This window comes from Mastigoproctus giganteus, chromosome 10 (genome assembly GCF_048544385.1).
Source record: "Mastigoproctus giganteus isolate SK-2022 chromosome 10, ASM4854438v1, whole genome shotgun sequence".
Classification (NCBI taxonomy): domain Eukaryota; kingdom Metazoa; phylum Arthropoda; class Arachnida; order Uropygi; family Thelyphonidae; genus Mastigoproctus; species Mastigoproctus giganteus.
In genome coordinates, this window is record NC_143584.1 from 132,061,013 (window position 1) to 132,076,459 (window position 15,447).

The 15,447-nt window shown below is 38.1% G+C and overlaps 1 protein-coding gene across 6 annotated transcripts in view; it reads right to left on the reverse strand.

Moving 5' to 3' along the window:
• LOC150079291 (intermembrane lipid transfer protein VPS13D-like) overlaps positions 1-15,447 on the reverse strand; it is a 1,618,665-nt gene that overhangs the window by 456,676 nt on the left and 1,146,542 nt on the right. For all 6 annotated transcript variants that reach the window (XM_090383928.1, XM_090383929.1, XM_090383926.1 and 3 more), the window contains one exon: positions 13,846-13,978. In XM_090383928.1, the coding sequence (XP_090240054.1) occupies positions 13,846-13,978 (133 nt within the window). The remainder of the gene's footprint in view (positions 1-13,845; positions 13,979-15,447) is intronic.

Sequence of the window (15,447 nt, forward strand, 5' to 3'; positions counted from 1 at the left end):
TGATGTTACCAACAGCAAATTCAAATTGGGAAGCATTCAAAGAACTCATCTTGGAAGCTACTAGGCTTTACATACCAACTAAGAAATATTGTTCAAGGTTTAGACCTAAATGGATGTCAGATGAACTAATGAGACATATGACAGGGAAGAAAAATGCATGCGATACATATAAATTAACATGTGACACAGAAGCCTATGATAGATACAAGTTGATCTGTAACCAAGTTACAAAGGAGATTAGGCAGGTAAAGGCAGATTACGAGAAATCTTTGGCAAGGGATGCAAAGAAAAACAGAAAAGAGTTCTTTACTTATGTAAATACTAGAAGGAAGGGGATGAATCAGATTGGTCCAGTTGATATTGACGGGTCAACTGTTGATGATCATGCTCAGGTAGCTAACAAACTAAATGAATATTTTGCATCGACATTCACACATGAGGAGTTATTCAGTGAGGGGAATGCCAGAGGTGTATTCAACTCTGGCAGTAATCGAGAGAATCTTGTAATAACTGAGAGTAAAGTGGAGGAGAAATTGTTGAAGATAAACACAAGAAAGGCACCTGGGGTGGATGGGATCTATCCAGTTATATTAAAGGAGGCAGCAAAGAAAGTAAGCAAACCCTTAGCCAGCCATAATTATAAGAGCTTCCTTGGACTCAGGGGAGGTACCCACAGACTGGAGATGTGCAAATGTGACCCCAATTCACAAAGGAGGATCAAAGGCCAACACAAGTAATTATAGACCTATGAGTTTAACTTCTGTTCCAGGAAAATTAATGGAGGCACTGGTTAAAGAAGCAATGCAGGATCATCTAGACAAGACTTCAGTTATAGCTCGGACACAGCATGGTTTTGTTAAGGGGAAGTCTTGCCTGACCAATTTGATTGGATACTATGATGCAGTCACAAACGAACTGGATGCAGGGATTAACTTTGATATTATATACTTGGATCTTAGAAAGGCTTTTGATACTGTTGCACATGGAAGACTGCTGCACAAATTGGAGCAGTGTGGCATTGGAAGCAAATTTCTGCTAAGGATAAAGGGGTGGTTGAGGGAGAGAAGACAGAGTGGTAATCAATGGACACTGCTCATCGTGGACTAATGTTATTAGTGGAGTCCCTCAGGGTTCAGTGTTGGGTCCATTATTGTTTTCTGTATTTATAAATGATACTGATGATGGTATATCAAGCTTAATGTCCAAGTTTGCAGATGATCCAAGGTCGGCAGGGTTTTCAAGGACACTACTGACACTATGCTGCTGCAAACAGGATCTGGAAAGGTTGAGCAGATGGGCTGAGTGGTGGCAAATGAAGTTTAACATTGACAAATGTAAAGTATTACATATGGGAAACAGCAACACCAGAGCAACATATCAACTCTGTGGTACTACACTGACAGTGGTAGAGAATGAAAAGGACCTGGGGGTAATTGTGCAGGCAGATATGACATTCTCTGAGCAGTACAGACGGGCTGCAAGAGTAGCTGATGGTGTCTTGTCAATGCTATACAGGACTTTTTCTAGCAGGGATAAGGAGGTGATTATTCCCTTGTATAAGGCAATGGTCAGGCCACAACTTGAGTACTGTATACAGGTCTGGAGGCCTCATTTCAAGAGGATGTAGAGCTGCTGGAACGAGTACAGAGAAGGGCAACAAGATTAGTGAATGGAACAAAGGAGTACTCTTAGGAAGAAAGACTTAAATTTTGCAAATTACAGTGTCTAGAGACTAGGTGATCTGATAGAGGTGTATAAAGCCTTGAATGGTTTGAGCATGCTCAATGCTGATGGGATTCTTCCTCTTGCTAAGAATAATCACCTGAGAGGGGATAAATTCAAATTAAGGAAAGACAGATGCAGGATAGACGTGCAGAAATTTGCCTTTAGCCAGCAGGTAGTTGGTTGGTGGAACAGACTTCCATCCCTTATCCCGGAAGTTGATAGCCTAAAAAAATTTAAGGCTCAGCTGGACAGGTATTTCGAATGAATGGAGGGGTGAAGTGGAAGTATGTTTTTTTTTTTTTTTTTGGCTGATGCTGCATAAGCTTGCTTTCTTGCCTCTACTAATGCTAATAGTTGCATGTACACCAATTCTAGGAGTATAGTAAACAAATTTGATGAATTTGAAGTGGTGGTTAAGCTATCCAAGGTGGATATTGTTGGGATATCAGAAACTTGGTGCCACTCAGATATAAGGGATGCAGAACTGGAATTTTGCGCTGAGGATAGGAAAGGAGTAGGGGTTATGCACGTAAAAATCTAAGGAAGTGCATCGAGTTGACATAGCTGGACAGTGCAATGTTGAGTCAGTTTGATGTCACATAAGCACTAGGAAATCACTCGAACCCCTGGTCTAATCAAGAAGCGCGTGCTACGCACTGCCACTCCTGCTCACCTGGCTACGAATGAACCTCATGACTCTGATGAGGACAATGAACAATTATACAGAGAAATAGAGTGGGCCAGTAAATCTGAGTGTCTTATAATGGGGGATTTAAACTTCCCAGATATACACCTGAACTCGTGGGTTGGTCACTCGCACACTTGCAAGGCTTTTGTGGATTTATTGGATGACTGTTTTCTACAGCAGCATGATAGAGAGGCAACAAGAGGGAGTAACACTCTAGATCCGATTATCATCAGTGATTATTCATGCATTAAGAATTTACAGATAAAGTAACCACTAGGTAGTAGTGATCACAGTGTACTGCAGTGGGATTTACTTAAAGATGTAACTACCATCAGGGGTAAAGGGAAGGGCTCTTGCTTTCATAAAGGCAACTACAGTGGTCTCAGAGATATTTTAGGTTCTATACAGTGAGACCAACTGATGATGTTACCAAGAGCAAATCCTAAATGGGAAGCATTCAAAGAAGTAATTTTGGAAGCTACTACATTTTTTGTTCCAACTAAACGAAGGCAGATTGTGAAAAATCTTTGGCAAAGGATGCAAAGAGTTCTTCACTTATGTAAACTCTAGAAGGAATGGGATAAATCAGATTGATCCACTTAACATAGATGGTTCGACTATTGATAATCCTGCTGCTCAAGTAACTGATGAACTGAATGAGTAGTTTTGCATCTACATTCACACATGAGGAGTTATTCAAGGAGGAGAATCCAGTAGTTTATCAAACTCTAAAAGGAAGCTAAGTGATTTTGTAATAACTTAGAGCAAAATGGAGGAGAAATTGAAGTTAAGCATAAAAATGGCACCTGGGGCAGATGGAATCTATCCAGTTATAATGCAGGAGGCAGCAAAGGAAGTAAGCAAGCCCTTACCAATAATTATGAGAGCATCATTGGACTCAGGGGAAGTCCCCACAGACTAGAGATATGCAATTGTATCTCCAATTCACAAAGAAGGATCAAAGGGTGGCACAAGTAATTACAGACCTGTTAGTTTGACTTCTGTTCCACGGAAAATAATGGAGTCAATGGTTAAAGAAGCATTGCAGGATCATTTAGAGAAGCCTGCAGCAATAATTCAGACACAGCATGGGTTTTGTCAAGGGAAAGTCTCGTCTGACCAATTTGATTGGATACAATGATGTGGTCACAAAGGAACTGTATGCAAAAAAATAATTTTGATATCATATACTTGGATTTCAGGAAAGCTTTTGATACTGTTGCACATGGAAGACTACTGTACGAATTGCAGCAGTATGGCATTAATGGTAAGTTGATACAATGGATAAAAGGATGGTTGAGTGGAAGAAGACAGATTCTGCACCTGAGGGGGCATAAATTCAAACTGAAGAAAGACAGTTGTAGAATAGATGTGCAGAAATTTGCCTTTAGGCAGCGGTTGGCTGATTGCTAGAACAAACTTCCGCTGTTGTTGTTGTAGAAGTTGACAGTTTAAGTAGAAAAGATTCTTATATAGCCCAGCTATTGTTGCTGAGAAAAGAGATTATGCAAGTGAGAATGACCAATATGAAATTAGTGATTTCAAAATTGCAAATGCCTGATTTATCAGAAAAACTTTGAGCATAAAGGGTATGGAATCAATGGCATATATTGAGTAATTCTGAGGGAGGCTACCGGACAGTGCATTCAGCTTAATTTTTAAAGCATCTTTGGACTGTAGAGGGATTCCTTTGGGCTGGAGAAGTTCGAACATGTTGCCAATATATAAAGCCAATTCGAAGAGTGAAGTTGTTAACTACAGGCCAGTTAATTCAACTTCAATGTCAGGGAAAATCTTAGAGGCAATGATTAAGAGTGCAATTCAGGGACATTTAGAAAGAAAAAGTTATCTGAAAAAAAAAAAAAAAAAACCAACAACACAGTCCTGTTAAGGGGAATATCATGTTTAACTAACATAGTTAGCTATTTTTAAACAGTTACTCATGAGCTGGATGTAAGGAACAATTCTGATAAAGTTTATTTGAATTTTAGCAAAGTATTCCACAGTCCCTCACGAGAGGGACTGAGTGGAATGCTTTAACTGTATAAGCTGGAACATGTTGAGATTACTGGAAAGATTCTAAGATGGACTGATTTGGTTTGGTATAAGATTTTTCTGGTGCATTAGCAACAATCGCTATTATATGCCAAGACAAGGTAAATACAGATTCTGGTAACTTTAAAAAAGTTATCTGGTCAAAAAGTTAAGAATGTATATATGTATAAAAGGTGGTATATAAAAGTATATGCTTTATTTTATATATATGTATATAAATTAATAAAGTTGTAAAATATTAAAAACACCCGACACCTTCCCACTGTCGGATAAAATCTGACTGAGTGCATACAGCTCAGTTGGATGGTTAAAAGTCATAAAACGAGTATTGCTAAAATCTGGTCAGGTCGGTTAAAATATGTCTAATAGATAAAACCATGTCACAGGACTCACATGTAGGAGGGTCATCAGCCTTCAGCAAATACAAATACAAATTCAGCAAATTCCTGTGCAGACTAGACTGCCAAGGTTCAATTACAGGGTTTATATCACGCAATTTATTGGTAGTCTATCTATTCCATGAATCCTGCCGCTGAGAGTGAATCTTTTGGTGTATTTATTTGGCAACAATTATTATGAGGAATTGCTGATTTGGCTGCAGTGTCAGCCAAATCATTTCCCCTAATCCCAATGTGGCTCGGAATCCAGAAGCAGATATCATATTCACATTCATGGACAGAGTGGATCTTCTGCTGAACTTGAGACAGAACTGGGTGAGGATTATATCTCACTGATAATAAAGCCTGTAAGACGCTCAAATAATGCGAATATAAAAAGAGTCGTTGGTGCTGGGCATTTACTAATGTGATCCAAGACTAACTCTATAGCATGCAGTTCTGCAGTGAATATGCTGCATTCAGGGAGAATCTGTTTTGATAAGGTAGTGTCTATAAAGACAGCAGCAGATCCTACATATAATTCTGACCTTCGAGCACTCTGTGTAAAGTGGCGCAAAGTCAGAATGTTCACCTCTGTGTGTTGAATAAAGATGCAGGTAGACAGATGATGGAGTGTCCAACTTTCCCCAGTTTTTAAGGGAAAAGTCGCATGCTGGAACGTGAACATGCCAGGATGGAAGGGGCTGCTTTGTTGTTTGGGCAAACATGTCTACCTTGATTTTAAGTTCTTTCAGTAGCTCTTGGAGACAAATACCAAAAGGGCGATTGGCAGTCTGATGGGCGTTGTACAAACTTTCCCATCGTGGCTCAAAAACGGTTGGCCACATAGGATGGTCTGGCAGAGATTTCAGTTTTAAAGCATATTGAAGAGACAACTTCTTACGTCGAAGCGATAATGGTGGTTCATTTGCTTCAATGTATAGGCTCTGGATGTGAGATGTTCGATATGCTCCAGTAGCGATACGGATAGCGTAATGATGGATAGGGTCCAACCATCGAAGTACACTGCTTCTGGCTGATGTCTATACTTGGGAACTGTAGTTTTGTTTGGATTGCACACATGCAAAGTAAATGCATCAGTCTGCACCCCAGGATGTAGAGGGTAGAGAGCAAAGAATAAAGGCCTCTCGTGCACTTTGTATGGAGTTGACGGATGTGATCTAGAAAGGTCAACTTTTTACCAAATATGAGTAACAATAATTTTGTGTCTGACACTAACAGAATAGCATTTTGTCCAAGCCTTAATTCAGGTTCAGGATGAATAGGCTTATGATAAAAGTATACACAAACGGTCTTCTGTGGCGAGAACCTCAATCCATTAGCAAGTGCCCAGGAATAAAGACGATCAATAGCTTGTTGCAGTTGTCGTTTCAATAACCCCTTATGTTGCATGACTGAGAAAATATGCTAAAGTCATCAACATAGAGTGTACTGTTTACTGTTGTAGAAAGTTTTAAACTTTGACAAATGTAAAGTGCTGCACATGGGAAGCAGTAACCCCAGAGTAACGCATTCAACTGGATTATACTACACTGACAGTGGTAGAGAATGAAAAAGGACCTGGGGGTAAATTATTCAGGGCAGATATGAAGTTTTCTGAGTAGTGCAGACGGTCTGCAAGAGTAGCTCATGATGTCTTGTCAATGATATACGGAAATTTTTCTAGCAGGGGATAAGGAGGTGATTATCCCCTTGTATAAGGCAATGGTCAGACCACACCTTGAGTATTGTATACAGGTCTGGAGGCCCTCATTTAAAGAAGGATGTAGAGCTGCTGGAACGAGTACAGAGAAGGGCAACAAGATTAGTGAATGGAACAAAGGGTTGCTCTTACAAAGAAAGGCTTAAGTTTTGCAAATTACAGTGTCTGGAGACTAGGCACCTGCGAGGTGATCTGATTGAGGTGTATAAAGTCTTGAATGGTTTGAGCATGCTCAATGCTGAGGAATTCTTCGTATTGTTCAGAATTAATCACCTGAGAGGGCATAAATTCAAATTGAGGAAAGACAGATGTAGGATAGATGTGCGGAAGTTTGCCTTGAGCCAGCGGGTAGTTGGTTAGTGGAACAGACTTCCATCCTTTGTTGTGGAGGTTGATAGCTTAAATAGATTCAAGGCAGAAATAGACCGACATTTGGAGCAAGTGGATGGGTGAAATGAGAAGTTTTTTTTTTTTTTTTTTTTTGGCTGATGCTATATAAGCTTGGTTTCTTGCATCATCTGCCTTTACTAATGCTAACATTCTAGTATTTGGGGAAAACCTGGAAAGTCTAAAATGTCAAATGGCAAAGTAGTTCTGTGATGGAATTTACTATGATGGCAAAAAGTGTAACACTAAAATACTGATCCTTACAGTACATCTTCCTCTTGGCAAAGTGGAAGAGAAGAGTGAGATCCTACACAAACTTGAAAGGACCACTTGGCTAGAAAGTTTTTAATAAAAACAGGGAAATGCCCTATGAGATCAATGGTCATGCAAATCTTTTAATATTCCAAAATCTCTAAGTTGCGTCATACGCTTTCTTCATGTCAAAGAATACAGACAACCAAATTTTCCGAGTTTAAGAAGGTTCCCATATGCATTTTTTCCAGTCCAGAGTATACCTGTTTCTACAGAAGCCACACTGAAAGTAGGAGAAAAGGCGGTTTGATTCTAAATAGCACATTAAACAAAAAATTAATAATGCTCTCCAGGATGTTGCAAAGACAGCAAGTCAGAGGGGCAGGTCGATAACTAGTAGAGATTTTAAGATCCTTTCGTGGCTTCTCAAAGGCAAGAACAATTTGCACCAGGCATTTGGAAACTGCTCTTCAGTATAGATTTTGTTATATAAAAGGAGCAGGTGATCCATAGATGTTGGTGAGAGGTGTTTAATCATTTCATAATAAATGCCATCAGGTCCAACAGCACTTGCTTTAGAAAGGGAGAGAGCTCTTTTCAATTCCTGCATAGTGAATGGCTCGTAGGGCCAAAGGCCCTTTAGTGTGAAATTTAGTGCCTGTTTTTCACTTTTATGTTTAAGGACCAGAAACTTTGGGGAACAGTTTTTACACACAGATGTTTTAAAATGTTTCCCCAAGAGCATTGGTTATTGCAGTTGGCTCGCAATAGTGTATCCATTATAGTCTAGGATCGATAAGGGGGTGAGATGTATATTTTCCCTTCATTTTCCCGATTTTATCCCAGACCACCTTAGTGCTGGTAGACTAGGCAAGAGATTATGTAAAATGGATCCATGATTCCTTCTGACTCTGGCAGCGAGTATAGCATGCTTTGGCTCATGCGCGTTTAAAAGCTTTAAGGTTAGCCATGTTAAGATATCGTTGGAATATCCCCCAAGCTTATATCTAGGAAATAAACTCATAATATAAACTTGGGGGAAATATCCCCCAAGCTTGTTTGAGCCTTTTTTGCTGCTGTACACTGTGAATTCCACAACAGTTTGGGAAAAGGTGGAAAGCAGGCAGTATATTTTTGGAATTGCAATTTTGGCAGCATGGACGATATTTTCTATAATGTATGTGACTGCATCATAGACTCCCTCTAGACTGACTGTAGTGATTTTAAAATTTGCCTGATGTTAAAAGGCATTCCAGTCAGTCTGATCAAACTTCCACTGTGGTAACCTACAAGGAAAACAAGGTCTCCCACTGTGTAAGCAGGATATCACAGGGAAGTGATCATTTCCATATGGGTTGTTCTCCACATCCCAAGTGAGAGAACGGAGAAGAGAAGCAGAGAGAAAGTTCAATGGCAGAAAATGTATGGGATAGCATGTGGAAGAAGGTGTTTTTTTCCCACATTTAGAAAGGAGAGGTCATTGTCATTTAACATATGCTCTATGACTTATCCACTTCCACTAATGCTAGCACTTCCCCACAGGGTGTTATGTCCATTAAAATCCCCAAGAAGTAAGAAAGGGGGAGGCAACTGAATTACAAGATCATCAAGGTCTTTCTGAGAGATATCAGTCTCAGGTGGCAAATAAATAGACCAGATGGTTAATAAACATCCCACTATAAGGGGAATTGCAACAGCCTCTATGCTGGTTGTAAGTAGATAGGGCTGAACTGGGGTCTGGTTGCCGACAAGGATAGCCACTCCTCCATGAGCAGGACCATCTGCAATTCTATCCTTACGAAAAATTATGATGTTATGCATGGTGGTGTCATCATTTGCTTTTAGGTAAATCTCCTGCAAGCAAAAGCAAACTGGCTCATGCAAAAGCACAAGGGCCTCAATGTCATCATCGGACTCCACGACAATTCCATTGTAGGAATTTAGCCATTATTTTGGCTTGGTGGGTCCATCAGGCAGCTTCCAAGATGGTGAGGGCTTACTTTTGTCAGTCCTGGATTTATCTTTTTTTTGGGAAAGTATGGATGCTGACCTGTGTCCACTTCCTACCCTGCAAAGACCGATTCGTCCAGAACCTCCTTATCCTCTACATCCATTGTTTCTAGTATTACGGATGACTCTTCTGATCTTTTTTTTGGCTTTTCTTTACCACTTGGTTTGGGTAGTGGTGGAGCACTAGGAGGTACGGATATGGTAATGGCAACTGACTGTTTTTTGGGTGGGCTTTTAAGAATGTAATAAACAGTGTGAAATCAGAGTAAATGACTCTTTTGGTGGTATACTCATCTCAGTTTGTGTACCAATAGTGCACTTCGCAGTAAACATCTGGACGTACGAAAGCTTCCCGCTATTTATTGGTTTGATGCACTTTCTGGCCTCTGAACAAGAGATATTCAGCTTTGTTTTTAGTTTTTGGATTTCTTTTTCTGCCTTCTACTGCTGGAATGCTTTAGAGTAGGCAGGGTGCTCTCCTTGGCAATTTACACAGATCGGTTTGGAAGCTGAACATTCCTTGCTTTCGTAGTCTTTCACACCACATCAAGCAGGGATTGGTTACCACTACAAGCTGTTTGTGAGTGTCTGTATTTTTGACATCAGAAACACCCCAGTGTGTTTGGAATGTAAATCCTCACTGGGCAGTTTAAGTAGACTGCCTTGATGGAACTTGGAGGCCATGGGGGATGTTAGGATGAAAATTCGGGTAGGGGTGAGATTCCCATCCTTTTGCACTGATATTCTCTTGACAGCCATCATTCCTTGGACTTTCAGTTCAGAACAGATCTTTTCTTCTGATACATGAAGAAGGTCCCACTCTGATATGACACCTCATGAAGAATTCAGAGTTTTATGGGGGTTACAGTGATGGGCATACCCCCTATGGATGTAGATTCCAGGATTTTTTTCTACTTGTTTCGTGCTAGAAGCTTTGACCAAAAGTTTGCCAGAACACAGCCGTTTTTATGAATTTTGGTGATCCTGCCAACCCCTCTAATCCTTTCTGGATAAATAAGGGTGAAATCTTTTCAACTGACTGCTCTCCAGTGGAATTCAGAATGAGGAAGAGTGGTGTCACTGATGGTGGTGTGTCCTCAGTTCTGGCTCTTTTCACTGAGGTGTTTTTATTATTTTCACTTGGATTATTAGATAGGGGTCTTGTTGGGGCTGCAGAAGAAATAGGATTTAAATTACTCATATGAGTAAGATAAAAATTTCAGATGCCCTAAGTACCTCACCCACCATGAAGCCCTACGAGGGAATGCCCACTCATGAACTAGCAGGTACTGGGCACCTGAATGGGACGCCAAGTTCACTTAGGAGCACCACACCCACGTTTCCAAAGAGTCTTGATCCCATCCCAAGATCAAAGGGAGGGAGACTTACTGGAATGCAGTTGACCCTAGCAATAAGAATTCAGATCCCACCAACTGAACAAAGCAAGGGCCAAAGGGGGTGTATTCAGGCTGGGTCCCTCAACCACCAGGATCCCCCCTTTCTGAGTTTACATGGGTTGTGGCACACGGCTGCACTCGATGGATTCCAATGATGTAACCCTGGAACCAAGGTATGGGAATTAAATCCAAGTGATGCTGCTGGCCTTCCAGATTAGCATCACTGGGAGATCCCCTCAACTCTGTGCAGGTGCCCACACCGAGGGATCTTCACTGGTGAAGCGTTACTTATTTGAGGCAGTGCAATACATGGTAATTTGTTGTGAAGGTAGTCAACATTATGACAGTGGTTTTCAACCAGGGTACCACAACAACATTCCAGGGGTGTCACTTAATTTGGATTTAAGTTACTTAAACTTATTATTTTTTTAAAAATTTATATGTTTATTTCATTATAAAAAGGTGTATGGTAATCTATAATTGATATTCATTTAGTACCTCTATATAAAGAATAAAATTATTATATATATATATATATAATTTGTATAATGAATTGTAATTTTGTTTATAGTTATATTATTGTAATAACTATCATATAACATATTTTTTTTAATGACAGACAGGACAAACAGAGTCGATCTAACAGGCACAAAATTGAGAAGGGGTGCCACAAAATAAAATAAATTACTTAGGGGTGCCGTTATTAAAAATAAGGTCGAAAACCACTGCTTATGAGACACAATTAAATCAATGCCATTTACACTACTATAATTTTTTTTACTACTACGGAAAAATATAGTGATATATCACTGATATTATTAAAGTGAATTATCAATCCTTAACATATTACAACTGGTAAATGTATTCTTTTTAGTATTAAAACTACGTGAAAATCTTTTTAATATAAAAACACGTGAGCATCAAGTGCATCAGTATGATGTCTGCTCTTGTCACGGAACAATATAATTTTTCTCCTTGCACAATGTGAAAACCAATATAGTGTTATAGTGTTATTCTTGGCAAAATGTATCCTTAACTGATTGTTTCAATTCATCAACAGATAGCATGTGATGTTCCACAACCTTAGCCTTTGGTATAGCCCCTGTCCCCACAGAACATTATCACAAGAGGTCAGGTCAGAATTGCACACTGTTCACAGGAGTGCTGGTGACGACATGTCAATCCAATGGTGTGGGAAAATTTTGTTGAGATAACTGCCTCACCAATATATACTATCTACACTGGTCTACAACTAACACATTTTATTTAAGGGAGAGATATACTTATTAAAAAAACGTGATAGGTCAATTTCAAGACTATTTATTTCACAAAGAAGCTCATATGATGGAAAGCCATGCTGCCCTTTCTCTACAGTATGCTGGATCTTTGCATTCAGAACAGCCTGGTTTAATTACTCTCTGCTGCTATCATGATTTCTGGTTCCACCTTTAACAAAAACTGCTGCAACTCAGGGTGCTTCAAAATGCACATAATTCTGAGATATGCAGTATCTGCATGTGATAAGAGCAAAAATATTCACTGCACTGTTCAGATATTCTGTTTTGATATTAATGATAGAAATTTTAGGAGTATCAAAGCTAAATACTTGTATAAGATTTCTTGGGAGGATGGCTTTTCTGTCACTACTTAATTAAATCTTTTATATTTCTCACATGTTAAACCTTGACACATCTATCCTCTGAAATATCATATTATATTTCAAGGTATGTTCAAAGTAGGATGCAGTATTACCACAATGCACGTAATTAAGTTATATTTATTAAATTCAGAAAACTAAGCAATAACAAATAGAGATTTTATACACACACATATACGTTAGAATCTCTTCAAGATCTTTTAACTGCTGTAAAAAAAAACTGATGACGATCTTGAAGGAGTAATAACATACAGTTATGTATGAAGAGTCTATTTGTTACTGTTTAATTTTCTAAATTTAATAAATATAAGTTAAGACAAGGTGTTAAATGTTTCTCTTATTCCATTTAGTGAACCTGGATGATTCAGCTATGCCCAACACCTCTCACATCAATAGAAATTCCTGTCACGGAGCAGTAACTTGTCCCAGTCATTCTAATTATTTTTGACGTGAAGTTTCTATTAAAATATCTCACGATTCAGATATGTCACTGATTTCAGAGACTATGCTAAAACTTCTAATCGTCTTTGCATTAAAAATGGAGAAATTTTTCCAACTGAAATTTTACTGTGGAATATAAGTCAGGATCTGTGGTATATTTTGATTATGTGATTCTTTGTTCCTGTATTACACTTACTGAAGCGAGGCTAAGTAACAAATGGTAGGAGGTCCTAACAAAAATGTTCAGATTATTTTTGATTGAAAAAGGAGTTTAATATTCCTTAGGTACCTCACTCACCTCAATAGCAAGTGAGGAAATGCCCACTCTTGAACTAGCAAGTAATGTGCAGGTATGCACTGTTCTCTGAAGAATCATATTCGTATTTCTATTGGTGTCTTTTCTGTCAAAGAACCAAAGGAAAGGAAAATTGTAAATATAGAGATGACTATAGCAGTAAAATGAAGCACTGATTGATCTCACATAAGTCAATCCAGATCTCCCAACTAGCCAAAGGAAAGAACAAAGTGATGTCTGTCAGCAGTAAAGATAGTGAGCAGGTTTCCTCTTGCTTCATTCTTTGCCCCTAAAGTTTGTACTTTCATTATTTGTTATAATATAAAATATCACATAACAAATTTCAGGTCTAATGTATATCATATTAATTTTTCCAATTTTTTTTTTCTCTCTGATCTCCTATTGCATTTACAGTTATGATAATTGTTCCTCCAAAGAAGAAAGTAAAGAAGCATCCTAAACATTACCCTATGTTATAATTTTTTTTTACAAATCTAAATATAAATTTTGATCAGCCAAACACAGAATTAATTTAATTGCCAGCTTTAGTATATGTCTTATCTAGGAAAAGCATTAACCACCATATCACATGGATGTTCACTGAAGAACTAATCACATGTTCCTGTTTACTACTTATTTATATCATACTGAAGCTCAAAGTGGCTTATTTCTTTCTCAGTCTAGCGTGGCAGAATAAATTCTAAATCATGTTTAGTAATATTCAGTCAGTATACTGTTTCAGCTCTTCAAATATACATCTTCCAAAATTTCTTTTCAATTGTTACTAATGATTTGTACTATAATTTTTAACAATTTTAACTGTTTAAATAATTTATACCCTATGGCGTATCTTTCCTCTTTCTTCAAATGTAAATGCTACCGTCTGTCCATCAGAAACCTCTGTCCATACTAAAGGGGACTTATTAGCTACACATGATGAGTCGCTTTTCTGAGTTTCCAGCAAAGTTAGCCTAAAAAATATATATATATACATATATATAATTAAACACACACAGCACAGTAATTAAGAATACAAGAGGAAGCTATATACTGTGATAAATTAAAGCAAAAATACACTATGACTATAATGGATATAAACCAAAAAGGTGTAAAAGAAGGCTGGTTAAAAGTGGTAAGAGACAAATAGATCTATGACACACAAATTTAAATTATGCACACCTCAGTGTTGTTATTAAGAGTCAACTAGGGTAAATGAAAGAAAAGATAGCAACATGTAGGTCTATAGCCTCTGTTTCTGACATAAACATTATGGAAATAGAAATTAATTTTTGAATTTAGAAAAATTTAGAAATAAAGAATGGTGAAGGTCAGAAACACTTAAAAAAAAACAAAATTAAGAAAAAACACATTTCTGTTTCTTTCTGGGATTAGATTTCTTCTATTTTCTCTGCTTCATGTGGTTTTCTTCATTTAGGTTATAATAATTTCTCAAATTTGTAGATGTACTTTTTTTTTTCAATTATCTTTTTTTTATAAAAATTCCAAATGCAAAAGACAGAACTTATAGTATGCAGTACCATATGCAGATTGAGGGTTGAGAAGACAGATGAAGATACTATTGACGTTAGACTTTAATTTCTGCAGACTGTAAATGTCAGGAACTAGATGCGAAAGAAGAATGGTTAAGAAAACAGAAGTTGAAGGGATAAATGAGAAAAAAGAAGAAACGTTGGCTCTATGAGTTTGAAGTTCAAAGTATTTTTTTTTTTTTTTATGTAAACCCCAAACACGAGAGGTATTAGAACCTATAGTACTTAATACCGTGCTTGGGTTGGAGGTTGAGAAGACAAAAGAAGATATTTGTTGACATTGGACTCGAACTTCTGTAGACTGTAATTTTCAGGAAATACGTATGAAGGAAGGTTGTTCCAGAAAACGGCAGTTGAATGAATAAACGAAGAAGATGAAAAGTTGGTTCTGTGAGTTTGAAATTGGCCAGTGGTGGTAGGTGTTTGGAATGTTTTGAAAGAGAGAGCAGGAATTATAGAAGATAATTCAGAAGAACAGTGCTCATGGAAGTATCTGTAAAAAGGGCATGCAGGAGAAACAGTACATCTATGAGACAGCGAGTGGAGAGACTCTGTAAGAGAGGAGTCTTTATTAATTAAACTAATTACCTCTTCTGAATGGAATCTAGAAGTCAGAGAAACGTTTTGGAGACATCGCTCCAGATGTAGGAACCATATTCCATGGTAGGGTGGATTTGCAATTTGTACAGAGTGAACAGCTGTTTGTAAGAAAAGTAATGCTGAGAGCGAAAGAGAAAACCAAGTTTTTTAGATGCAGAGGAAGCAATATTTGTAATGTGCTTGTGCCAAGAGAGACATTAGAAGTAAGGGTAAGCCCCAAAAGAGATATATCAATTTAACTAGAAACAGGAGGGCCACCAAAGGTAAGCATAGGAGCAGAAGAATCCTTT